The sequence below is a fragment of the Desmodus rotundus genome, chromosome 7 (assembly GCF_022682495.2).
Source record: "Desmodus rotundus isolate HL8 chromosome 7, HLdesRot8A.1, whole genome shotgun sequence".
Lineage (NCBI taxonomy): Eukaryota > Metazoa > Chordata > Mammalia > Chiroptera > Phyllostomidae > Desmodus > Desmodus rotundus.
The window spans coordinates 98,549,991-98,576,960 of record NC_071393.1 but is presented as its reverse complement, the minus strand read 5'-3'; the positions used below and the strand labels follow the sequence as shown (position 1 = coordinate 98,576,960).

At 38.1% G+C, this 26,970-nt stretch overlaps 1 protein-coding gene across 2 annotated transcripts in view; it reads right to left on the bottom strand.

Annotated features, from left to right (window-relative positions):
* Window positions 1-26,970, bottom strand: part of ATL1 (atlastin GTPase 1) — a 60,547-nt gene that overhangs the window by 32,338 nt on the left and 1,239 nt on the right. For both annotated transcript variants that reach the window (XM_024567692.4, XM_045201573.3), the window contains exons 2-5: window positions 18,810-18,980; window positions 4,805-5,052; window positions 2,430-2,564; window positions 1,876-1,980 (exon numbers count right to left, since the gene is read on the bottom strand). In XM_024567692.4, coding sequence (XP_024423460.1) covers window positions 1,876-1,980; window positions 2,430-2,564; window positions 4,805-5,052; window positions 18,810-18,843 — 522 coding nt within the window. In that variant the 5' untranslated portion in view covers window positions 18,844-18,980. The remainder of the gene's footprint in view (window positions 1-1,875; window positions 1,981-2,429; window positions 2,565-4,804; window positions 5,053-18,809; window positions 18,981-26,970) is intronic.

Sequence of the window (26,970 nt, the reverse complement as noted above, 5' to 3'; positions counted from 1 at the left end):
TGTGGGGGAGGGGTCTGAGAGGGGAAAACGCTGCTTGCTCCACTCTCTGCTGGGTTCCAGAGACTTCCCCTGCTACCCATAAGCAAATTGGGTCCTTCTGGTGCTGATTCCCAGGTGGGTGGGTTTGTGTATGTTCTAGCACCCTGTGGGTCTCTCCAGTGAACTCTCCTGTGAGACAGAGTTTCTCCTGCTGCTGCAACCCCCACGGGTTTTTCAGTCAGAGGTTTTGAGGCTTTATTTCCCCATGCTGGAACCCTGGGTTGCATCTTCTGTCTCGCTCTCCAGTTGTTCCTTCTGGTTTATCCCCACACAAATGTGGGACCACCCGCTCCAACAGCCACCGCCTTGCTGCAAGTCCTCTCCACCCTGGCTGTCAGTCTCTGCCCCTCCTGCCAGTCTGGATGAATGTTTCTTCTTTACCTCCTTGGTTGTCAGACTTCCATACAGTTTGGTTTTCTGGCAGTTCTGGTTATTTTTTGTTTTTAAATTTGTTGTCCTTCTTTTGATAGTGTGAGGAGGCAATGTTATCTACCTACACCTCCATCTTGGCCAGAATTCAAAAGTTAGGTTCTGAATATCATTCCCCCACCAGTAAACATATGCATTATTGCTTCATGAATGGGTTACTGCATCAAGACATTATTTTGAGGGGAATAAATATCAGTAACTTCAAAGAAAAGTTAAGGATGTAATTTTTTATGTACTATTACAAACAGTGTACTTTTAAATAGATCATTTCTCAGATAATAACAAATAGTCACTACTTAAAGGACTTAGGTTTTTCAGTGAAAATATTCAATGTCTTCAGGTAAAATATAAGTAGTAAATCATAAATATTAAAAAGGCAAAGTCAGTCTGGTCTAAACAGTTTGTGTAAATGACATACTGTTGATTATGAAGAAATTAGATAAGTCAGTATTTTAAAGGGTCATAGATTTAGGAAATTATTTTTAAATGTTAATCAATCATAGGTTATAATTATGGCTTTTTATCTTAAAGTCCTTCATTTAAAAAATTCAGTTTTATTCTATCCATCCTCTCATTGTTGTCCTACCCACACAAGATGCCTTTATTGCAACATCACACTAGCTCCATTTTCTCTAGTTATAACTTCAGGTGTGACTTACTCATTCTAACCAGTTTGTCATTCCTACCTTTTTAAACTATCTTACCTTTCTTTTAACAGTCTGTTTCTTATGTACTATCTCTTTTTGCTCTTTTAAATAAATAAAAAATACTTTAAATAGTCTTAAAATCTTTTATGCTATGGGTTCTAGTGTTACAGTAAATTTCTCAAAGGACTTTTAGGACAACTTATAAAAAGCCTACAATAACCTCAAAGACATACTTAATAAAAGACAGGGAAAGAAAAAAGGAAAGGAAAGGGAGATAATCATTTTTATAAGGAGACATTTTCCTAAATATATATTAAAATGTTTTAAAAAGTTGTGAACACATATAATTTTTTAATATTTATAAATGTTTCTTCTATGTAAAATAAAATTTTGTATTTATAAATCCTGTTTCGTAAAATAGAATTTATAATAGTTTATCCCAATATATCTGCATACATTATAAGAATTAACATTATTAAGTTTATTACATGCTTTAAACAGAAAAACTTATCAATAAGATAATATAACCTTTTCTGACTAAAGTAGGCAATTTGAAAACTTACCAGAAATTAGATGACAATAGCAAAAACACTTGTATCTCATGGAGTACATTTATAAGAACTAGTATGCTAATTGAGCCAAATAATATACATTATTTACCATTTCTGTTGTCTCCCTAGCACACACATGTAGAGATACATATACCCATAATTTTTAGTGACAGAAACATCCATAAAAATGAATTTATTGTATTCCATACCTGTATTGAACTGATCATTGTGCTAAGGGCAAACACTGTGGCAGAATCTCTCAAAGTTGACTGACTATCAAAGGTACCCTGTGTATCCATCAATAGCACTGCAACCTATAAGCAAGTAGAGTATGTTATCGACATTTTATAGAACAGGTAGAGTGTTAGGTTACCACAAAGTTAATACCATAAGAACTAAAGTAAATCTCTAATAATGAGTACTGTATTTTTACATGTGCCATGAATGCCACAGAAAATAAAAATATTAATTCGCTGCTGAATACTATAAGATTAATTTTTACAGGTAATCCAAAATAACAGAAACAACATTGAAACAAAGTTTAGACGTTAGCTGATCTACTGTTCCATAGTCTCCACAATTTTCCCTGCCTTGTTCACTAGAAAGAGATATAGGGAACATGTAATACAATGCTACCCACTTCCCTTCTAAACATCATGTCAAATGTCCAAAAATTAGTTTTCAAGAGAGTTTTTGAGGATCCTGAAAAGCAGTAACTGTTGCATGTGAAAAATCTATTTTCTTTAAGAAGTTCACATCATACCTTTTTACCATCAGGTTTATTGACAAGGAAGACTTCACTCCATATCTGGATTCCTGTAGTCTCTCGTTCAGACCCACCTCTCCATGAAAAACCAGTCAATGGTTCGTTGTAATCTCCAACCCAATCAACTGATTCCTATAAATTAAGAAAGTCTATGATACAAAACTAAGTAGGTGATATAGTATTTTCAATTCATCCATTCAGGTTTGTATCTCTCTCCAACTCTAGTCAAAAGGAAACAACATATTCACATCTATTGTATTGATACAATTCTTTTATTTATTCATCCAAAAAGTAATTGCAGAGGAGCAGTCGCCTGCCACATTTTATACAAAGATATCCAGACCAGAGAAAGCTCCTAGCCCAACAGGGATCAGACATGCTAGCAAACCATTAAAATGCATATATGCATGCCAAAATGGGAGTGTATGGAAAGATGGGAGCATAAGGGAGCAAAATGGGAGTAGGGAAAGATGGAAGCATAAGAAAAGAAATAACTAACTCTTGGTCAGGTAAGACTTAAAGGAGAGGTGATGTTTGAACTAAGACTTGAAAGATGTTTAAGAATTTTCCAGATGAGCAAACTTGGGGAGGGCATTCCAGAAACAAAGCAATAAAGATATGAGAGAACATACTATATCTGGATATAAACAACATACTACTTTGGTATTGGGGAAGAAGGGAATGAATAGCAGGAGGAGAGGCACCTAGTAGTAAGTGCAGAAAAACAAAACCAAAATAAATCTGTTACACTTTAACTTGAGTAAATGCTATTTAACACTAGCAGCATGACAAGTGTTATTGAGTATTTCACTCAAATGTTTAACAGTTAAAACTATGAATATACCTAAAACTGTATAATCCCAAAGAATGTAAAGTGTACGGATTTTGTTCATTCAATTTTCTCATCTGTGTTAAGTAGCACACTGATGTTTGTATAGAAAATGGTAAGAGTTTTGCCTGCTTTCAAAGCCTGAGTATTTTAGCAGTTCTGTTCTTAATTTGTATGAACTGGCATTAAAAATACAAGATGTTGCCCTGGCTGGTGTGGCTCTGTGGGTTGAGCACCAGCCTGCAAACCAAAGAGTCACTGGTTCAATGCCCACTCACTCAGGGCACAAGCCTGGATGGCAAGCCAGGTCCCCAGTAAGGAGCACGCAAGAGGCAACCACACACTGATGTTTCTCTCCCTCTCTTTCTCCTTCCCTGCCTCTCTCTAAAAATAAATAAATAAAAATCTTTTTTAAAAAAGATATAAGATGTTAAAGTTAACATTACCAAATTGTTCAAAAATAACTCAACTATAGAAGATCAATCCAAAATGAGTAATTATGGTATAAGTACATAATGCAAAGTTTCTTTAGGTAGTGTCTATTCTGCCTCAAAATTCATATTTGCACCAGAATTGCTATGGGTAAAAGTGTAGAAAAAAATACTTGTATGCTCTCTACTCCCAACTCTTTGTTTCCCAACTCTTTGTTCCCCAGCTCTAATCTTCTATTTATCCCTCTGCTTTTGGTTTATCCTGTGTCCCTTAAAGTCTCATTTCCATACTATACTGTTGTCTCAAATGTTGTGATACTGTTGGTTGCTTCTGGGGTGGGGTAAGGGTGAGAAATGAGTGTGAAAAGATAAGACAGAACTTTCTGGGGTAAAGGCAAGATATACTTGATAAAATTTGGGGCTACAGAGGTATGTGCATTTCCAAAAATATGCAAATATACTTTTGAGATTTGTGCATGTAATTGCATGTAAATTTTACAATGAAAAAAGTAAATAACGACTAAAATCTATCATAATTGAAATATTGATGGAAAGTATACTAATATCAGCAATTTACTTTTTTTTCTCTGAAATGAAGGAGAAACATATGATGAAGTGATGGATGGAAATAATAGTTGGAGACACATGTGATATAAAGCAAGAATGTTAATGTCAATGATAGAGTCTAGGCAGTAGATATTCAGGTATTCAGTGCAAAATTCTTTGAACTTTGCCAAATGCTTGAAAAATGTCATAATAAATTTGGACTGGAAAATGATTACAATAAAAAAGTTATGACAAAAGTTATTTGACATTTTAAACCCTACAGCATGTAAAATTTATAATCATATTACTATACGGTGTCTATTTTTAAAAGAGTAAAAAACAAGTTATGTTCTATGTGAAATGTGGCCAAGTGGTTTCAGACAAAAGTGGCCTACATAGTTGGTACCCAAAGCACCAAAGTTGAAATGATTACACCATAGCATTTTAAAACTGGTTCATATTTAGGATATATAATAATAGAAATGGAAATAATGGACACTACTAAATAAAAACACAAAGTGACAGAAGCACAGAAACAGAAAACTTTTTAAAACACCTCTACATACCTGGTTGTACATATATCTCAACATGAAGTCCATTAGGAATGATTTTCCTTTTCTAAAGGCTCCAGCAACAGATACAGCAACGACCTCCTTGTCTCTGACAGCCTCTGAGAGAAGGATTCGATTTAGTGCGGTTTCATCTAACTCAAAGGAATGGTCATCTTTGACAATAAGGACTTGGACTGGTCCTGCCTTCTTCAGTGGCTCCTCCTCTTCTGAGCTCCATTCATATGCCTTTTCTGAAAACCCACCTGTTGAGTAAAACAGCATTTTATTCAGGTAATCACCACAAAATACCAAGAAATATGTATATGCCTCTTAACTCTCAAACATCTGAAACAGGAAAACAGTAGAACTAGAAATGCCCATTTTAAATGCCATATATTAATGTCCTTCACACCATATCTCAGAAAGACTTATATCTGGTCTTTCTGATCATCTGACCAAATCAAACAATTTTGTTTTCAAAACAGCTCTACATCATGCAGAGATCTCTGTTTGCACGGTGAGAAAGAAAATAACAACAAAGGAATCTACTTTTAGAAAAGAGGAATAAAATGACTTTAGTGGACACTTTCCTCATCCTCTAGAAATAAGCTTATTCACATGAAAGAAACTTGAGAAATTTTTTAAAGCTGAATATACATAGGAGGAAATACATATAGGGACTCAGAACAGAGTCATACATTCTTTATTTTTTTTTAACTTTTTGTAATATTTATTTGTTTGGAGATAATGGTAGCCATCAAAGAAATTAAGTTTGAGAAGAGTAAGGATTATGTACTTTTTCAGGGTTTTTTTGTAACAGTTTTATATTGAGGTATAATTTACACACCATATACTTCAGCTGTTTAAAGTCAGTGGTTTTCAGCCCTTGTTGGTGTGGCTCAGTGGATTGAGCACTGGCCTGAGAACTGAAAGGTCACTGGTTTGACTCCTAGTCAGGGCACATACTGGGGTTGCAGGCCAGGTCCCCAGTTGGGGGTGTATGAGAGGCAACCAATCAATGTTTCTCTCACACATGGATAATTCTCTTTCTCCTTCCCTTCCCCTCTATTTTTTTAAAAATATATTTTATTGATTATGCTATTACAGTTGTTCCATTTTCCCACCTTCACTTCCCTCCACCCTGCACACCCCCTCCCACCCACATTCCGCCCTTTTAGTTCATGTCCATGAGTCACACATATAAGTTCTTTGGCTTCTACATTTCCTATACTATTCTTACCCTCCCCCTGTCTATTTTCTACCTACCATTTATGCTACTTATTCTCTGTACTTTTTCTCCCTCTCTCCCCCCTCCACTCCCCTGTTGATAACACTCCATGTGATCTCCATTTCTGTGGTTCTGTTCTTGTTCTAGTTGTTTGCCTAGTTTACTTTTTGTTTTAGGTGTGGTTGTTAATAACTGTGAGTTTGCTGTCATTTTACTGTTCTTATTTTTTATCTTCTTTTTCTTAGATAAATCCCTTTAACATTTCATATAATAAGGGCTTGGTGATGATGAATTCCTTTAACTTGACCTTATCTGAGAAGCACTTTATCTGCCCTCCCATTCTAAATGAAAGCTTTGCTGGATAGAGAAATCTTGGATGTAGGTCCTTGCCTTTCATGACTTGGAATACTTCTTGCCAGCCCCTTCTTGCCTGTAAGGTCCTTTGGAGAAATCAGCTAACAGTCTTATGGGAACTCCTTTGTAGGTAACTGTGTCCTGTTCTCTTGCTGCTTCTAAGATTCTCTCCTTCTCTTTCATCTTGGGTAATGTAATTATGATGTGCCTTGGTGTGTTCCTCCTTGGCTCCAGCTTCTTTGGGACTCTCTGAGCTTCCTGGACTTCCTGGAAGTCTATTTCCTTTGCCAGATTGGGGAAGTCCTCCTTCATTATTTGTTCAAATAAGTTTTCAATTTGTTGCTCTCCCTCTTCTCCTGGTACTTCCATAATTTGGATGTTGGAACATTTCAAGATGTCCTGGAGGTTCCTAAGCCTCTCTTCATTTTCTTGAATTCTTGTTTCTTCATTCTTTTCTGGTTGGATGTTTCTTTCTTCCTTCTGGTCCACAGTGTTGATTTGAGTTCCAGTTTCCTTCCCATCACTATTGGTTCCCTGTACATTTGCCTTTGTTTCACTTAGCATAGCCTTCATTTTTTTTTCATCTAATTTGTGACCAAATTCAACCAAGTCTATGAGCATCCTGATTACCAGTGTTTTGAACTGTGCATCTGATAGGTTGGCTATCTCTTTGTTGCTTAGTTGTATTTTTTCTGGAGCTTTGATCTGTTCTTTCATTTGGGCCAATTTTTTTTTTTTTTTTTTGTCTTGGCGTGCCTGTTAGGTAAAGGGGCAGAGCCTTAGGTATTCACCAGGGCGAGGCAATGCTCATAGCTATGTGTGAGGCTGTCTGCGGGGGAGGGGTCCAAAAGGGAGGAATGGCACTTGTTCTGCTCTCTGCCGGTTTTCAGTTACTTCCTCTAGTACCCACAATGAAGTTGGGCCCTTCTGGTGCTGATTCCCAGGTGGGTAGGTTTGTATATGTTCTAGACCCCAGTGGGTCTCTCCAACAAACTCTCCTGTGAGGCTGGGAGTTTCTCCCACTACCGCCTCAACCCCCACAGGTGTTTTCAATCAGTGATTTGAGGCTTTATTTCCCCATGCTGGAGCCCTGGGTTGCGCAGTTTGTTGCCTTGCAAGCCAGCTGCAGCCTTGCCCTCCCTGCTCCATAATCCACCACCTTGCTGGGTTCTCCAGCCACCACCCTGCCATGAGTCCTCTCTGCTTGGCTGCCCGGCTCTGCCCCTCCTACAGTATGGATGAATGTTTCTTCTTTATTTCCTTGGTTGTCGGACTTCCATGTAGTTCTGTCAGTTCTGGTTGTTTTTTGTGTTTAGATTGTTGTTCTCCTCCTTTTGGTTGTGCAAGGAGGCACAGTGTGTCTACCTACGCCTCCATCTTGGCTGGAAGTCCAGGATTTCAATATATGAAGTTGGGGGTGGGGGTACCAACATTCAGACCATAGCATAGACTATGTGTAGAAATGGAAATGATAAGGGAATAAAAATGATACACTGCAAAAAAATGATCTAAACACATAAGGATACAGTAATGCAAGAAATGAGGGACAAAATAGGTATAAGGCATAAAGAAAACAAGCAGCCAAATGGCAGAAGTAAATCCCTCCTTATCAGTAATTACATTAAATGTAAATGAATTAAACTCTCTAATCGAATACAGAGACTGTCAGGATGGATAAAAAAAAAATCGTGATCCAACTACAAGTTGTATACAAGAGATTCACTTTAGATCCAAAACACAACAGGTTGAAAGTGAAAGGATGAAAAATATATTTAATACAAATGCTAACCAAAAGAGAATAGGAGTGGCTGTACTAATATCAGACAAAATAGACTTTAAGTCAGACAAAGTAGACTTTAAATCATAAAATCATAAAGGTTACAAGAACCAAAGAAGGACATTATATTTTAAAAGTTTCAGTACAGCAAGATGTAAGTTGTAAACATTTATGCACCCAATAGAAGGCCATCAAAATATGTGAAGCAAAAGTGGGAACTTCAATACCTCATGCTTAATAATGGATAGAACAACCAGATAGAAGATAAGCAAGAAAACACAGGACTCAAACAATATAATAAACCAACTAGATCTAACAGACATATATAGAGCACTCTACACAACAGCAGAATACCCATTCTTCTCAAGTGCATATGGGACATTCTCCAGAATAGAACATGTTACACTAAAACTTAAGTCTCAATAGGTTTTTAAAAGACAGATATAAGACAAAATATCTTCTCTAACTACAAAGGGATAAAGGTAGAAATCAGTAACAGAAGTAAAACTGGAAAATTCACAAATTTGTGGAAGTATGCAACATACTCATAAACACCAAATGGATCAAAAAAATCACAAGAGAAATTAGGAAATAAAATGCAAATCAAAACCACAATGAGATACCACCTCACATATAAAAATGGTTACTATAAAAAATAAAATGAAATAAAACCACAAAATAAGAAGTGCTGGCAAGAATTTAGAGAAACTACACTGTTAGTGGGAATGGAAAATGGTATAATCACAGTGGAATATTATATGGTGATTCCTCAAAAATTGAAAAATAGAATTACCAGATGATTCAGCAATTCTTCTCCTAGGTGTATACCCAAAGAATTTAAAGCAGGGTCTCAAAGAGATATTTGTGCACCAATGTTTATAACAGCATTATTCACAGTCACTAAAACATGGAAGCAACCCAAATATTTATTGACAGATAAATGGGTAAGCAAAATGTAGTGTGTATATACACACACACACAATGGAATGTTATTCAGCCTTCAAAAGGAAAAACTGCTGATATATGCTACAACATGGATGAAACTTCAGGGCATTATGCTAAGTGGATTAAGCCAGTCAGAAAAAGACAAATACAATACTGTATGATTCCACTTATGTAAGATTCTTAGAGTAGTTAACTTCACAGAGAGAAGAAGTACAATGGAGGTTGCCAGAGTCTGGGAGGAGGAGGGAATGGGGACTTAGTGTTTCATGGATATACATGTTTTGTAAGATGGAAAGAGTTCTGGAGACGGATGGTGGCGATGGCTGTACAATAACATGAATGTAATTAATATCACTGAGCTGACACTTCAAATGGTTAAGATGGTAAATTTTATGTGTATTTTATGACAATAAAAAATTTTAAAAAGATACATATAAAACTTTAAAACCAAATATTATAGGAGAATATTTTATAACTTTGAGGTAGGGGAAGATTTATGAAAATATAAAGAGTATAAACCATAAAGGAAAATATTAAATGGAGTAGTTTTAAATATAAAACTTCTGTTTATTAAAATATACCATCAAGAGAGTAAAGTCATATTATAAAGTGGCAAAAGATAGATATAAAACAAATAATGAACAAAAGATTTATACCAAATATTTAAAACTTATACAATACAAAAAGAAAAATATATTCCAATAAATGACTGACAAAGGCAAACAGGCACAGAGTGGGAAATATGAATGACTAATAAGTATATGAAAATATGCTCATACTTCATTGGTAATCTATAAAATGCACTTTCAAACCATAATGTGATATCATTTTATACTTACTATAATGCTAAGTGTAGGTGAGGATATGAAGTAAATAAAATGTGGAAAAACTCATACTCCAGGTTCCATGTATATTAGGTACTTAAAAATGTAAAAATAATATGTAATATTAAATATATACACATTATACACATATATATATATATATATATATATATATATATATATATATATATATATGTTAAAATTATCAGAAAATGATCCCTGACTGGTGTGGCTCAGTGTATTGAGTGCTGGACTATGAACCAAAGGGTTGCCTGTTCGATTCCCAGTGGGGCACATGCCTAGGTTGCGGGCTGGGTCCCCAGTGGGGGGGGCGCATGAGAAGCAATCATGCATTGGTGTTTCTTTCCCTCTCTTTCTCCCTTCCTTTCCCTCGCTCTCTAAAGATAAATAAAATCTTTTAAAAAATTATCAGAAAATGAGAAACACCAAATGTATAATCGTTTATCTTTGGAGAGGAATTAGGGAGAGGTTGCCATTAAGGAGGGGCATAGAAATAGTGTCAAAATACTGACAAAGTGTATTTCTTCACATAGGGAGGGAGGATACAGGTGCTCACTATTATCCTTTTAAAAACTCAACATCTATGTTTTATTTGTTCTTTTGTATATTGGATATTTTTCATAAGGATTCTTATGTAAAAGAGCCCCAAATTTAACAGTACCCCAACTTTTTAAATGACTAACAGTAACTCACAATAGGTCATTTTCCTGATGATCATTTTCCTGATGATAATTACACTTACAGTCTATTCACTGGTTCTAAAGATAATAAAGCCTACAGAATTTGATATAGAGCAAAGCTATAACCTAGGAGACATCAGTACAAGGCGTAAGCAGATACAAAGTATAAATATATATGTATATATATATGAATATATGAAAATGTGTTGAAAAAAGATGTAGAGAAGGCAAATTAAATTATAGAAATGAGGGGGGAGAAGCTTTATGCAAGCATATATATAACCTATTAGAAGTTTTATTTTGTTTCAGAAGGAATAGATATATGGAAAATAAGGCAAGTAAAAAGGAACAAATAGCCTTGGCTGGTGTGACTCAGTGGTTGAGTGCTGGCCTACAAACCAAAGGGTCACTAGTTCGATTCTCAGTCAGGGCACATGCCTGGATTGTGGGCCAGGTCCCCAATAGGGGGTGTGCCAGAGGCAACCACACACTGATGTTTCTCACTCTCTCTTTCTCCCTCCCTGTCTCTCTAAAAAGAAATAAATAAAATATTTTTTAAAAGGAACAAATAGTCTCATCGCATGAAAAACAGAATATATCCAATGGGAAAAGAAAGATCAGAAAGTAACTATACTATACTCAAGATTGTTTTCCAAATAGGACATATAAACAGGTACATAAAAAGATGGTGCTCACCATCACTAGTCATTAAGGAAATTCAAATTAAAATGACAATGAGATACCACCTTATACCTATTAGAACAGTCATTATCAAAAAGGTAAGTCATCATCAAAGCGATAACAAGTGCTGTTGAGGATGTGGAGAAAAGGGAGCCCTGTGCATAAGTGGGATTGTACCCTGGTGCGTACACTATGGAAAACAACGTGGAGGTTCCTCAAATAATTAAAAACAGAACTAGTTAAAAATATGATCCAGCAATTTTACTTCTGGGAATATATCCAAAGCACATGAAAACACTAACTTGAAAAGATATCTGCATCCCCATGTTCGTAGCACCATTATTTACAATAGTTAAAACACAGAAATAACTGAAGTATTCATTGATGGATGAATAGATAAAGAAGTTGTGATTTGTATATATATATATTATTCAGCCATAGAAAACAAGGAAATCCTACTATTTGGGACAATAAGGGTGGACCTTGAAGGCATTATGCTAGGTGAAATAAGCCAGACAGAGAAAGACAAATACTGTATGATCTTATGCCTGGAATCTCACCAACCAACCAACAAAACCACCAAATTCATAGAGAAAGGGATCAGATTTGTGGTAACCAGAGGTGAGGGGTTGGAGAAAGAGGGTATTGGAAGAAGGCAGTCAAAAGTATAAACTTCTATTTATAAGATTAAAAAGCACTAGGGATGTAATGTACAACATGGTGACTATATTTAACACTGTTGTATGATATACAAGTATGTATAACAAAGTTGAGAGAGTAGATCCTAAGGGTTCTAAGCACGAGGAGAAATATTTTTCCTTTCTTCTTATTGTATCTATATAAGATGATGGATGTGGCAATAATTTCACAATATATGTAAGTTAAACCATCATATTATACAATGTAAACATATACAGTGATGTTATTTCTCAATAAAACTAGAAAAATTGTTCTTAATCTTTCCTCAAAAAACAAATCTAAAAATTGATTTTCGATAGAACCAAGATGGTGGCGTAGGTAGACACACTGCGCCTCCTCGCACAACCAGAACTGACAGAAAATCGAACAGCAAGGAAATCCGACACCAAGGAAATAAAAAATAAACATTCATCCAGACTGGTAGGAGGGGCGGAGACGGGCACCAGGGCGGAGAGGACTCGCGTGGCCATGGCAGGACCGAGACTGGCGGAGTGTGGGACCAGCAGGGCAGGCAGTCCGACCACTAGCAGACCCCGCAGCCCCACATTCATGCACAGATAAACCGAGAGGGCTGGACTCAGAGTGGCGGAGAACGGGGCAGGCAGAGCGGCGGGTAGCATCCCGCGGCCCCATATCTGCACACAGATAAACCGGACAAACGGCGGGGAGCAAAGCAGACCGTGCAACCCAGGGCTCCGGTGCGGGGAAATAAAGCCTCAAACCTCTGATTGAAAACACCCGTGGGTGTTGGGGCGGCAGCAGGAGAGACTCCCAGCCTCACAGGAGAGGTCGTTGGAGAGACCCACAGGGGCCTAGGGTGTGCAGAAGCCCACCCACTCGGGAACCTGCACCAGAGGGGCCCAGTTTGATTGTGGGTAGCAGAGTGAAAGACTGAAATCCGGTGGAGAGGGGAGGGGGAGCCATTGCTCCCTCTCAGCCCCTCCCCCACGTACAGCGTCACAGCACAGCAACCAGCGTTACCCCGCCCCAGGGAACACCTAAGGCTCCGCCCCTTTAAGTAACAGATGCACCAAGACAAAAAAAAAATGGCCCAAATGACAGAACACTTCAAAGCTCCAGAAAAAATACAACTAAGCGAGGAAGAGATAGCCAACCTATTGGATGCACAGTTCAAAACACTGGTTATCAAGACGCTCACAGAATTGGTTGAATTTGTTTGAAAAGTAGATGAAAAAATGAAGCCTATGCCAAGAGAAACAAAGGAAAATGTACAGGGAACCAATAGTGATGCGAAGGAAACTGGGACTCAAATCAACACTGTAGACCAGAAGGAAGAATGAAACATCCAACCAGAAAAGAATGAAGAAACAAGAATTCGGAAAAATGAGGAGAGGCTTAGGAATCTCCAGGACATCTTGAAATGTTCCAACATCCAAATTATAGGGGTGCCAGAAGGAGAAGAGGAAGAACAAAAAATTGAAAACTTATTTGAACAAATAATGAAGGAGAACTTCCCCAATCTGGCAAAGGAAATAGACTTCCAGGAAGTCCAGGAAGCTCAGAGAGTCCCAAAGAAGCTGGAGCCAAGGAGGAACACACCAAGGCACATCATAATTACATTACCCAAGATGAAAGAGAAGGAGAGAATCTTAGAAGCAGCAAGAGAACAGGACACAGTTACCTACAAAGGAGTTCCCATAAGACTGTCAGCTGATTTCTCCAAAGAGACCTTACAGGCAAGAAGGGGCTGGCAAGAAGTATTCCAAGTCATGAAAGGCAAGGACCTACATCCAAGATTACTGTATCCAGCAAAGCTATCATTTAGAATGGGAGGGCAGATAAAGTGCTTCTCAGATAAGGTCAAGTTAAAGGAGTTCATCATCACCAAGCCCTTATTATATGAAATGTTAAAGGGAGTTACCTAAGAAAAAGAAGATAAAAAATAAGAACAGTAAAAATGACAGCAAACTCACAGTTATTAACGACCACACCTAAAATAAAAACAAGAGCAAACTAGGCAAACAACTAGAACAGGAACAGAACCATAGAGATGGAGATCACATGGAGGGCTGTCAATAGGGGAGTGGGAGGGGGAGAGGGGGGGAAAGGTACAGAGAATAAGTAGCATAGATGATAGGTGGAAAATAGACAGGGGGAGGGTAAGAATAGTGTAGGAAATGTAGAAGCCAAAGAACTTATAAGTATGACCCATGGACATGAACTATAGGGGGGGAATGTGGGAGGGAGGGGGTGCCGGATGGAGTGGAGTGGGGCAGGGGGAAATGGGACAACTGTAATAGCATAATCAATACATATATTAAAAAAAATGATTTTCAACAAATAGATATTTACTATACTTACTGTAAAGCTAAGATAGTTTTTCTTTAAGGCCAGAAAAAGCTGACATTTTAGTGCAATATTGCTTTTCTAAAGCAATATTGCACTGACAGTTTGTTATGCTGGGGAAAACTCAAATTCCTATGTGGTATCCCAAGTTTTTAAGCAACTGTAATTAACTAGAACAAATAAACGAAAAGAGGATGAACTTCTGTTTTGTTTCTAGTAGTACTTAAGCTCTAAGCCCAAATTAAAGCACTGCTTACTGGGCTACTTACTGCCTCCTGATATTCATCTGTTCCGTTTACTTTTCACACTAGCACACTCTTTGCCTTCTTTTCTAGTCCAAGGTGATCAAATTTATAGAGCTTTGATTTCTTATACCAGCTCAAGCCTAGATAGGCTTACTGTGGCACCTTTTGGCATACTGTTTTAGTTCCTTGTCCTCATCACATGAACTGGGGAAGCAAACAACATTAAATTTCTTTCTTAGATCTATAACATAAAAACTACAGAACCTACAGCAAGTTACTCATGCTCTCTGAGTCTCGGATTCCCTATATATTAAAATAAGGATAATGCCTATCTTTGAGGAATTATTTTTTTTTAATTTTTATTGTTATTCAATTACAGTTGTATGCCTTTTCTCCCCTTCCCTCCCCCCCACCCCAGCTGAACCCACCTCCCTCCCCCACCCCCACCATCCCCCCCCCCCGATTTTGTCCATATGTCCTTTATAATAGTTCCTGCAATCCCCTCTTCCCACTGTCCCCACCCCACTCCCCCCGGCCACTGCTAGACTGTTCCCAACCTCAATGTCTCTGATTGTATTTTGTTTGCTTTTTTCTTTTGTTGATTATGTTCCAGTTAAAGGTGAGATCATATGGTATTTGTCCCTCACCGCCTGGCTTATTTCACTTAGCATAATGCTCTCCAGTTTCATCCATGCTGTTGCAAAGGGTATAAGCTCCTTCTTTCTCTCTGCTGCGTAGAATTCCATTGTGTAAATATACCATAGTTTTTGGATCCACTCATTTGCTGATGGGCACTTAGGTTGCTTCCAGTACTTGGCTATTGTAAATTGTGCTGCTATGAACATTGGGGTGCACAGGTTCTTTTGGATTGGTGTTTCAGGGTTCTTAGGGTATAATCCCAGCAGCGGAATTGCTGGGTCAAAGGGCAGTTCCATTTTTAGTTTTCTGAGGAAATTCCATACTGTTTCCACAGTGGCCTCACCAGTCTGCATTCCCACCAACAGTGCACTAGGGTTCCCTTTTCTCCGCATCCTCTCCAACATTTGTTTGTGGATTTGTTTATGCTGGCCACTCTGACTGGTGTGAGATGGTATGAGGCATTAATTTTTAAAAGCTTCAGTTTATTCAAACTTCTAGTTCAGTGTAGATTTAAGTACAGGTGATGAGATTCTCAGTCCTACTCACAAACCTGCTTCCCAATTGTACTTCTGGGTATGATCCTCAAATATCATCCCCAATTTTGGGTGTGAGCAGAGATGCTTTTCTGCTTTCTAGAAAGCTTCCGTGGTCCTTGTAGAACCTACCAGGTTTCTGACCATTCAAATAATAGTAATACCTGTTATGTAGTCCTATAGGGAGCCCTTATCTAAATCTTAGGTTTCCTGTATAGATTTTACAAATATCTCTCTTGCCATTTCTTGGAAATCACTATATATTACAATTCTGGATAGTCTCCTTTGTCCTCAGCAGTTGGCTTTCTAACCTGTCTAGGGAATATTCATCTAAGTAGATGATAAGGTCAGTCTTTTGTAGCTATCACCTGAGTTTTTTCTCATCAGAGACCTCTGCCTTCTACAAGGGCTTGTTCTCTCTATTCCCCTCACACTATGCCCCATTATCTTATAAAACATTCCACAGCATCATGTTACAGAAAATAAATTAGAAGACTCCCCTAGATTCTAATGTTACTTCTCCAATTTGCCAAATATGTTACTTTTGCCAAGTTATTTAACCAATAGGAGACTCAGTTTTTTCATTTGCACAACACGAAATGTGTCCTGCCAACTTAAGAGGCTGAAGATCAAATGCAGTAATGCATGTGGATGTGCCTTGAAAACTGTAGTTCTGTTTAAGGGAGAAGATATTATCCACTCGATAAAGAGGCAGTATAGCATAGTGGTAAAGATGAAAGAATCTGAAGTCTAACTGCCAGAACTGGAGTCTTGGCTCTATTATTTAACTTTTAATATGTAAAATAAGGATTACAGTACCTACCTCAATGATATTCGCTATTATTAAATGTCTACTATTTGTCAGGGATTATACTAGGTACTGGTAATAAAATGGAATCAAGATAGATATCGCTAACACTTTGGCAAAAACCCCTATTTCCTACTCCATATGTTACATTTTCTAAGTCATTTATGTCATATATACTTTACACCAAAGAAAAATAGTAAAGCATTTTCACAGAGCATCAAGGTAAGACTCCACAATTCCATTATTTACTTTCTGTGAACATTTCCAGTGAACATATAGTGACTCTGGTATTTCTTTTCCTAATTCATCACTTGAGTTGAAACTCTCTTGGTGTCTTCTGGCAAACTGTCTGAGTTATGTTTCTATCAAATATAAATAATCAATGATAGTGTTTCTGAAGGTAACATCCAAAGACCACCTGCTTCTCAATCACCTAAGATGCTAATTAAAAGTCCTAGACCCCATTTCAAACCTATTGATTCAAAAGTTTTGGCTGGAAGACATGAAACCTGCATTTCTAATAAGTTCCCAATGTGATTTTTATGCAAATCCCATTTGAGAACCACATTCCCAAGAGAGAATGTGGTTCCACTAAACAAAAATCTGTAACTAAAGGAAATCCTGAAGAATGATGATCCAAAGCTTCCTCAAGGAGAAAAATTTTAACCCTCAGCATAAATTTTCACATGCCTGTCTCCAGAGTGGAGTCAACAGTAGATGAAGTTCAAGACCAAAACTGACTTGAACATACACACCTTAACTGTGAGTGTTCAAGAAATTCTTATTCTAGAAGCCAAGAGGAGGTATGGAAAGGGGACACCCTGAAAATCTTACCCATATTTCAGAAGAAGCAAAGAAAACAGTGTTATTGCAATAGTCACACCTACTAAAATGGGGGTTGGTGATTTCAGTAAAATGGAACCACTTTCTTCTAAATTTGGATAACTAAAGACAGACCTCCCTACTACATCCCATATCTACCACAAACCTTGGGTAATATCTCAAATGTAAACCTTTTCTCCTGGGAGTTACCTTTGTCCCGTGACCAATCTGAGAAAGGAGAAATATGGACTTTTGATAAAAGTACACCAAAATAATCAATTAAATTTAAAATTTATACCTCTTAGTTTTATTGACAGTTATAGATCTCATTGAGACATGGAAGAGAATCAAGGAGCTCTGATCACCTAGTGGGGGCAAACTTTCCAAATAATAATTCAAAGCTCATAAACAACATATTTCTATACCCATCAAGCCACAGTGGCCGGAGATCTGCTCTGGTTCAGATAATAAAATGCCCTAATTTAAGACTTCAGTTTTTTATGTGGTAGCAAGTTTAGTACTGTGACTAAAAAATCGGGAGTCCAAGGCAGAAAAAGACGCCCAACCGGCCCACACTAAGCATCCTAAACCAAGTCTGGAGCAGCAGAGTGGGCGGGGCCGCGATTTCTCCTGCATCATTGCGCTCGCTCTTCTCCGCCTGCGTGAGCACCGCCCACCCACTCACAGCGTGAACCCACTGGGCCTAGCCTCTCCTTCCCCCTCCCCTCGGCCTGGTGCTGAATCATGAGCCCAATATCTCCAAAAGGTAAAATCAAAGAACAATGCCACCCTGAATGGGGTACCAGGTTGGGGTGGGGCAGAAGGCTGGAAATCACAACTTTTCTTCCCTTCGCCCCAATTCTCCAAGCAACCCCTAAATTAAAATGAGTACTGCAGCACTGGAGCACTCCCAAGCAGGCGTCCCTTCTCCTGGGTTGCTCTGGTCTGCAACGCTCTCACTGGGCCCGGCTCACTCCGCTTCATTGTTCCAGCACCACCTACCACCGGAGTGCACCCGGCGGGGCACAAGAGCTCGCAGCTTCCCAGGAAGCAGGGGATTGTAGATCCCCAATGCCCTGCCCCTCTCTACCGAGTAACAACAGGCCCGTGCCCTCCCTCATCGCCTTCCTGCCAACCTAGAGCTAAAGCGGACCGGCCAGTCCCTGGAGGTTCGCGGTGGGTGCTGTCCAAATGCTAGGAAGAGGTGGACTAAGGGAGTCGGGGAGAAGCAGGGAGAAGCCTGCATGAAGCTGCAGCCCTCGCCCACAGCACCATTCGGTTATGTGGGTACCGCTCTGCCATGGTTCCTCCGGCCCGACAGGGAGCAGCTCGGCCCTGGCCATCTCTCAGCCCTGGAGGCTGGCTCCCAGCAGTCCTTGGCCCTCCTCATCTCCAGAAGCAGAAAGTAGAGGGCCAGTACCGTTCAGGCTGCAGAAGTCACCCCATATATTACTCACCCCAACTGTTTCTGTCCCTGCGGTTCTTGGCCATGGTGGTCCAGGGACTCTTGGCAGTGAGGCGCTGTCACCACGCTCGCTCTTCTCCCGGGCCGCAGGTTCCTGGCAGTGGGAGACACTGTGCCCGCGCTGGGCGCAGTTCGCTCAGACTCTGAGGATGTTGCTGTGGCGCTGGAGGGAAGGAGTGGGGAGGAGAAGGGAGGAGAAAACGGATGAACCAAGCTCAGCATCAAAAGCTGGAGTTCACACAAATACCAGCGTCACACCCTCCCTACTTCAGCCCACCCCCAGAGCGTGAAGACAGTGATAGACATGTACTGCAATGTTTTCAACGGGAAACACATACACAAATAAACAACACTGTCTCTCACACACGCTCAAAGAATTTAACAGCATTATCTAGTCACAGAAATACACAAACCATATACTGCATTATACTGGTTGTTCAAATACCTGTTTTCCTACAACAGTTACATATTAGTACAAACATGCTGGCAATATTTATATAGCTAAAAAAGTTAAATTAATCTGCATTTATTTACTGGGCACCATTTCCCTCCATTTTAAAAGCAACATCATGTAGTAAAGAGAGTATTGTGCATTTTGTAAAAGGTGAAAGATTTATACTATCTGAAGAGCCACCAGAGTATAAGTATTGTGCATTTTGTACCTGTCTACTAAACAGGCCCGTCTTTTAAAATTAGGCTAGCAAAATTAGATCAAGAAGATCAAGATAAATGAAAACTGAAGATTCATCATAATCTGTAACTACATGTCTAGTGGATGAAATTTCCCACTACATTTGTACATTTGTAGAAATAAAGTCTAGATTTATATTGGCAAATATTTGAAGTAAATTCATACTACATAGTCTGGGTAAGCCTTGGCAGCCACAAAAGGTTGCAGACAATTTTAAAGGGAAAGCAAAAGGTGATAAATACTCTTTTTTTAAAAAAAAAAGACTTTTTATTTTTAGACAGAGGGGAAGGGAGGGAGAAAGAGAGGGAAAGAAACATCAATGTGTGGTTGCCTCTCGTGCACCCCCATCTGGGGGCCTGGCCTGCAACCCAGGCATGTGCCCTGACTGGGAATCCAACCAACAACCCTTTGGTTCGCAGGCCGGCACTCAATCCACTGAGCCACACCAGCCAGGGCTGATAAATACTCTTAAAAAAAGTATTTTCAATTTCTCCCTTTTCACTGATTTCTTTCCTCTCTGCCTACAATTTAGTTTTTAGTATCCTAGAAACACTGTCCCTTTGTGCTGCTCGACCCTCAAGATACCGTCATCCCATTCCTCACCTTCTTACAGTTTTCTCCTGCATTTGGTTGTTGCCCACATTCCACAGATCCGTTCTGCCTAGGAGACTGACTGCTGCTAGCCTCTTAATCACCAGGTCCTTACTTTCTGCTTATTCCTAGTCATCACCAACTCCTCACTCTATGTTCTCTCAATATCATTTACTGTGGTGTCTTCATACAGGATCTGATGATTCCCAAACCTATACTTCTAGTGTTAAACTCTCTTGAGAGAGAATGGTCGTAACAGAGCTGAATTTATAGCTGCCTGCAGTCATCATTACCTGTTTTTTCTACTGACACTGCAAAATCAACATGTCAAAAACCAAACTGTCTTACTTATTACTGCCAAATTTTATGCATTCTATATTTCAGTTAATGGTTCTACTGCCCGCAGAACTGTGAACTCTATAAACCAAGCTTACATTATAGTTTTAAAGGGAAATGTATTCATTAGAATTGCATTACCAACTAATGAAATAACATAGGAAGATAGAAATTATCTCAACACTGAACCTACAAACCAAATTCATAGTACAAAAAGAAGTGGGTTCTGTTCTTCTATTTCTTTGCTTAAATTTCTAGGTCACATTTCAGACTGATAATCTCTTTCTGGTGAATACCATTAAAAGAGTACAGTAGATTCCCCCAAACAATTGTTCTATAACGGTTAACTGCAGCATTTTTTTGTAATTGCAAAATACTGTCAACAACCTATATGTCCATATATAGGAAAGTGGTACACTATAATACATCTCTACTGTGGAGTACTAGATATCTGTAAAAAAGAATACAGAAAAACTTTATGGATTGATATAAAATACACTGCAAAGTGGAAAAAAACCCAAAGGAGCAAATACTTTTCCTTGCTGTAGGAAAGGATATGAAAAATAAGTGTATCTGTTCATCTGTGCAAAAACACAGGAAATTGCTAAGTCAGAAACTAGAGAAGGATGTTTTAAAATTGTGAAATCAATTCTACACAACTCTGTGACTATACTAAAAGTACTAAATTATACTCTTTAATTCAACAAATTATATGGTGAGTGAATTGTATCTCAATTAGTCTGTTTTTAAAAAGCCAAGGTCAAGTTTACTTTAAATTTAAAAAAGGAAAAATAAAAGCTATTCCTCCATTTGTACTTTAGTACTCTATATCCTCTGTCTTCCCGGCTCCTCTGGAATGTTACCTTATAAATTATTCCCTCCCCTTCCTGTATCCTCAATTATTTTTTCTTCCATTGGTTTATTCACCATGCTCAGTTCTCCACATCATAAGAAAAGGGATCTCTCAATCAAAAGTTGCTCAGTCTTGAAAAAAAAATTTCTATCAGAATGCTTTTGGCTATATATAACTGAAAATGGCTTAAACAAAAAGGATATTTACTGTTACATATATGTATTTTTTTGAGGATAGGTTGGTTCTATGGTAGCTAATTCATTAGCTCAACATCATCATGGACTAAATTATTTAGGGTTTAGATTTGGCTGCTGTAAAAAGAATTAGTGGCTTAAAACATAATTCTCTCTTATGAAATAATATGAGCATAAGCCATACAGGGCTAATATGGTGGCTTCAAAACACCAAGGAACCCAAGCTGTTTATACTTTCTTTCATCCTTAACTTGGAATTTCTGTTGTATAATCTAAGATGGCTGCTTGGGTATTCACACCCTCATTCAGTTATATAGAAGGGAAGATATATATTTATATATGTATCTGTCCCAGAATTATCTGCTGGAGGGTGGGCCCCTTGTGGTACACGCTTCCCCCACTAGGTGAGTGTTCTAGGACACTGCACTAGCTGGTGTTGTTGTGAGAGGTTGTGTTGGGCTTCAGTGAATTTTTTTTGAAGACTCTTTAAATGTGTTTGTCCATTTCATGATGGGTGATTTACGGGTGCACTCAGCACACCTGCCCATACCAAGCTGAATGTTCAGCAGTTTTTGATCAAAAACAGCATGACTCCAGTGCCCCACTCTCCCTATTCATCCGATTTTGCCTGGAGCAACTTTTTTTTTTTTTTTCTGTTTCCCAGGATGAAAAAAGTCCTCAAAGGGAAATGTTTTGCTGATGTGGAAGAGGTGAACCAAAAAAAAAAAAAAAAGCAGAAGCATTAAAAGGCATCAAAATCGATGAGTTCAAAACTATTTTTGAGCACTGGAAAAAAGTCTTGATAGGTATATTGCATCAAATGCAGAGTGCTTCAAAGGTGGCTGAAGTTTAAACATGTAAGAATAAATATACAATTTTTAATAAATAAATGCCATTTTTTGGAGGAGGTCCCCCCTCATATCCATTCTAAAAGAAGAGAAGCAGACACATGGGCTTGTTGTTCCACTTACTTATAAGAATCAACTGGTTGATTCTTATATGGGCCTTGACTGGGCATCGAACCCACGACCTTGGTTTATCAGGATAATGCTCTAACCAACTGAGCTACCTTGCCAGGGCTCAAATTAGCTACTTCTAAGTAATAGGTTTGAAGCAAGATTAATTAATTCCATGGGCATGTTTCTGAAATTCCCCCACTGGTAAAGTTTTAATTTTGAATTTCTACTTTGGCACAGGGGAGGGTAAATTAGCTGGAGATGTTTCACATGGCCCTTCCAATCATAATAGTCCTTATTCTATGTAAACTTAAAGCAGGGATTCTGCAACTCAATATAGCTATTCCCACATACATTTTGGGACTGGAAAGATAACACCACATAGTTCTTCAGACCCACTGTATCCACTATGCAACAGACCTGAATCAAGACTACACTTGACTTAAGTCTCAACTCTGATCATTAGAATTTTGCTGGTATTTTGAGATTGCAGCGGGTTAATACTCAGGGCTAATATTTATTAATCTCTGGAAGACGTGAGAATTCCCCATTCCTCAGTTCACAATCACCCCAGTAAAAGGTCACAAGTACCCCTGGCATCATCTCAGAAGAGACTCACTGTTTATACCTGGCTGTACTGTTAAATCCTTCCTCAGTGGAACCGGGCCTCTCTTTCTCAAATAAGGGACTCTAGTTTGTAAACTGGTTTTAGTCTAGGAATTTGGTGTTAAGAATTTAGTCTTGAATCTCTATTACAGAGATTTCAGTTAGGTTTCTGCTCATCAGACTTACAATTTTTCTGCTTAGTATGTCAAGTAGCACTTAAGTAGGCTGCTGGTTTCATTCATGCCTAGAGACTTAGTGACCATAGACCACCACCAAAAATCCTTGTAGTCAAACACCCTGATTTCATTCCTTCTTCCTGAGGGTTATCATGGTAATTGTGTTGAACATGTCTTTGACAGTTAAGAATCCCCAACCTGGCCTTCACCGGGATCTCAATATTCCCACTGAATCATGGACCCCAATTTCATTATGCCATCTCCATCATCATCTCCAGCCAACTAAGAACAGCCAAGAGAGAATTTTTCAATGACATCTGTGGCTCTTTACCCAATGCATTGATAAAAGTAGATTTTATGGGCCCTCCTAGGGATGGTATGGATAGAGCATAATGAAATAGGATACACATACTAGAGGAACTCCAACAATTCCATCTCTCTGAATCTAAGATTTCTTCCTCTATACTATGACAGGAAAGTTCTGGCATCGCAGCATATAGACTACTAGCTTCAAGTAACCAATTTAGGATTACCAGTTGCTCAAGTCAACAAATTAAATCTAAACTTCAGGTAAGTGTTTGGCAAATCTTGTAATTCTTTCAGTGCATAAGCTCTCTCCTTCAAGAACAGGTCTTGTCCTTCTCCATTAGGGCTATGCTGAAGTCTAACTCTTATTCAAAGTTCTCAGCCTCATTCATATTTGCCCAAATGCCCCCATTTCATGCAGCAGGGTCCCAGTTCTTCTGTACTAGTGCTCTTACTTTCACATAACAGATCTAGGTCTCACACTTAACTGACATTGCAACTCTGTAGCCTTTATGATTAGGCCCTGGGCTTGATCCTCAGCCATATCTGCCTGCAGCAGTTAAGAGACATAGGTTTCTTCCAAGCTGTCAAAGAAGCTTTCTGATTTTCTACTCCTGCCTTCAGTTTGGAATTCAAGACTTTCTGTCTTTTTTCACATGTATTCTCAAAGAAGCAGTCAGAGCAGATGATACCAGTTTTAGTAATCGTCACTGTCAAAGCAGCCAAGTGCGAGAGGTTGATCTTCCAATGCTATGCTCTACATGCAGCATTACATCACATGCCACTAGTGATAATTATTTGAGTAATTGTGATGCCACTCCATGCTATGAAATACTATTGTTCCATTTTCCATGACAAACACTTCATACAGGTAATCATCAGATATGTGAGTAATACCATCCCAGAAGGCAAGCGTTTCTTTCCTAAGGTTACTTCCAATTCCTCTAGCAATCAGGATTCTGGCAAGAAAGAGGCAGCACAGAAAGAGAAACTAATGAAAGGACTATTTATAAAAATGAGGACAGGGTTAAAGGGACCAACAAGGGATAGGGAAGCACCCTGAAAATAGCAACAGTGGGGAGACGTTATCATCCTTGCCCTAAAGGGGCGAGGGAAAAAAGAGCTTATTAGAATCCTGAGAGTTGTATACCTGTAGGATAGGGCCACAGCCAGGTAGTGTGGCCTCTTCTGCATTAGTTTCTCAGAATACTAGTCTACATGATGTGTAAGCAAACTTTAGGCACCCTTTCTGACCATTATACTTGTGATGTGAGGAAACTGATAAGGAACCACATAAGGTTATTTGTAATATGTATCTTTTCTCAGTGTATCTTATTTGTAGACAGGACTAATTTGTGAGGTGAATACAGGAACCCTGCTATCAATTCTGATATAAACCTTAAAACCATCATATTGGGATCAGAGTAACAGAAACAGTATTTTAACATACCAGATGAGCAATTCAAGTTGGATAAAAGGATGTGCACTGCCTTCCTCAATTCTTTGTCTTAAAACTCCCATCCTAGTGACTGATTCTGAATGAGATACACTACATTCTACTGCTATCCAGAACAAAATAGAATTCTCCTATATGTACTATGAGAACGTGGGTTTTGCCACACAGAAAACTGGCCCTAATTAGTAAGAGAAATCATGAGTTAACTATTTGAAAATCCAAATCATAATTATGGTAGATATCTTCCAATATTTAACTGATTTATATTTAACAAACACATAGAGCAACCAATTCAATCACATTGAGTTACACTTTGCAACTAGTTTATGTTGGAAGATTCATCAGGAGATTATATTGTTTAAATCTATATATTCCATAGACTAAAATATTGTCCTTATGCTCCGTTCTGCTACACTTGAGGGTTTTATTTAGCCATTGTGTCTTGCATAGCACATTGTGAACCTTACCTACATAGAAGTTGAAAATGTTTGTCTCCAATTTTTAAAAATTCAGATTTGGCTGAAGTTGAAACCACAAGCCACAGATTACAATACACATTTCACTAAAAATCTTTGAAAGAAGGGAAAAACACTGTAAAGCACAGAACAAACCATTATGGATTGTTACATAGATTAGAGTAAAAGCTGGAATATATTTATATATCAGATTTTATGAAGACACTAAGAAAATAAGATAATTTGATTGGGATGAAGGGACTATCAAGCCACAATTATTCTTATTCTATACCCTGTCATTATAAAATTGGGTAGTTTGTAAAAAAATTCCTGTTAGCTACAATTTTTATTATAATTTTTATTATATTATATTGCATAATATAACAATATATTATAATTGTCAACCTTGAAAGCAGGTACTTAATTTAGGATATAAAATTAAGTTTACACACTATAGTTTATTTTATGGAAATTGAATTTGAATTTCTTTACCAACCATGTAATATTTAACCACTAGCTATGACTTCACTGATCTTATTAAAATAAACTGAACCAGTAAGTACTTAAAAATCCTTAAGATTCTTTTGGAGTTAGTATAAAGCAAATGCTTTCCTCTTTGCATCAGTTGTGGTACAAGTAAAATAATGATTACAGCAGGCACTTTTTTAACCACCATGTAGAATCTCAACTTTTTTCATGCTATCCACCTGAGTGAATGGTTAAAGCATATGGATCTGCCATTACTGGCAACATAAAGTATCCTCTCTCCAGGGTTTCGTTGAAATTTATGATCTCAAATTTTCTTTTTCTTAATTCATATCAAACATTGTGTTTCAAGAATAACATGCTTGAAGTATTATTAGGACACTATCCTTATTTCAAACTGAATTCAAAGTTTCCACTTCATGAGGACTTATGAGGTAAAGTTTTTGAAGTCTTAGTATTGGGGGGAAAATATGCCCCTCTATTGATTGTGGTCTTAAAAACACTGTAAAATCCTCTGCTAATTTGTTACAATGTTCCACTATTTTATTTTCCCCTCCCTTTAACATTATACCCATTTCCTCATTTACTTATTTTTGTATTGTGTTATTGTATGTATTTTCTGTATAATGCCTCAAATTCTCTGGATTAGGAAGATATGAATAAGTAAGAAAAAATAAATTTCAGACTAGAGAAAGGATTAATGCTTATAGGATCACAGGAGGAAAAAAAAGAATCTATGACAGTTAACAAGTACTAGGATACTAACAGAATATTTGAAAAGATTTTGAGTCATTGAAGCCAAAAGTATGTGCCCACCAAAACAAGTGCCAAGAAGCTCTGAAAGAAGGAACTGTTCTTCAACAACTTTTTCAATACAGCAAACACATAGGCCTTGTCCACAGAGCATGTAAGTCTGAGCTTACTTATATTCCATAAATAAGTGCCCTTTGTGTATGGAGCACAAGAATATACATGTACCCTGTCCTGTTAAGGTGTGAATTTAATTTCTACATTACACAGTTGGTCACAATGATCAACAAGGAGCAT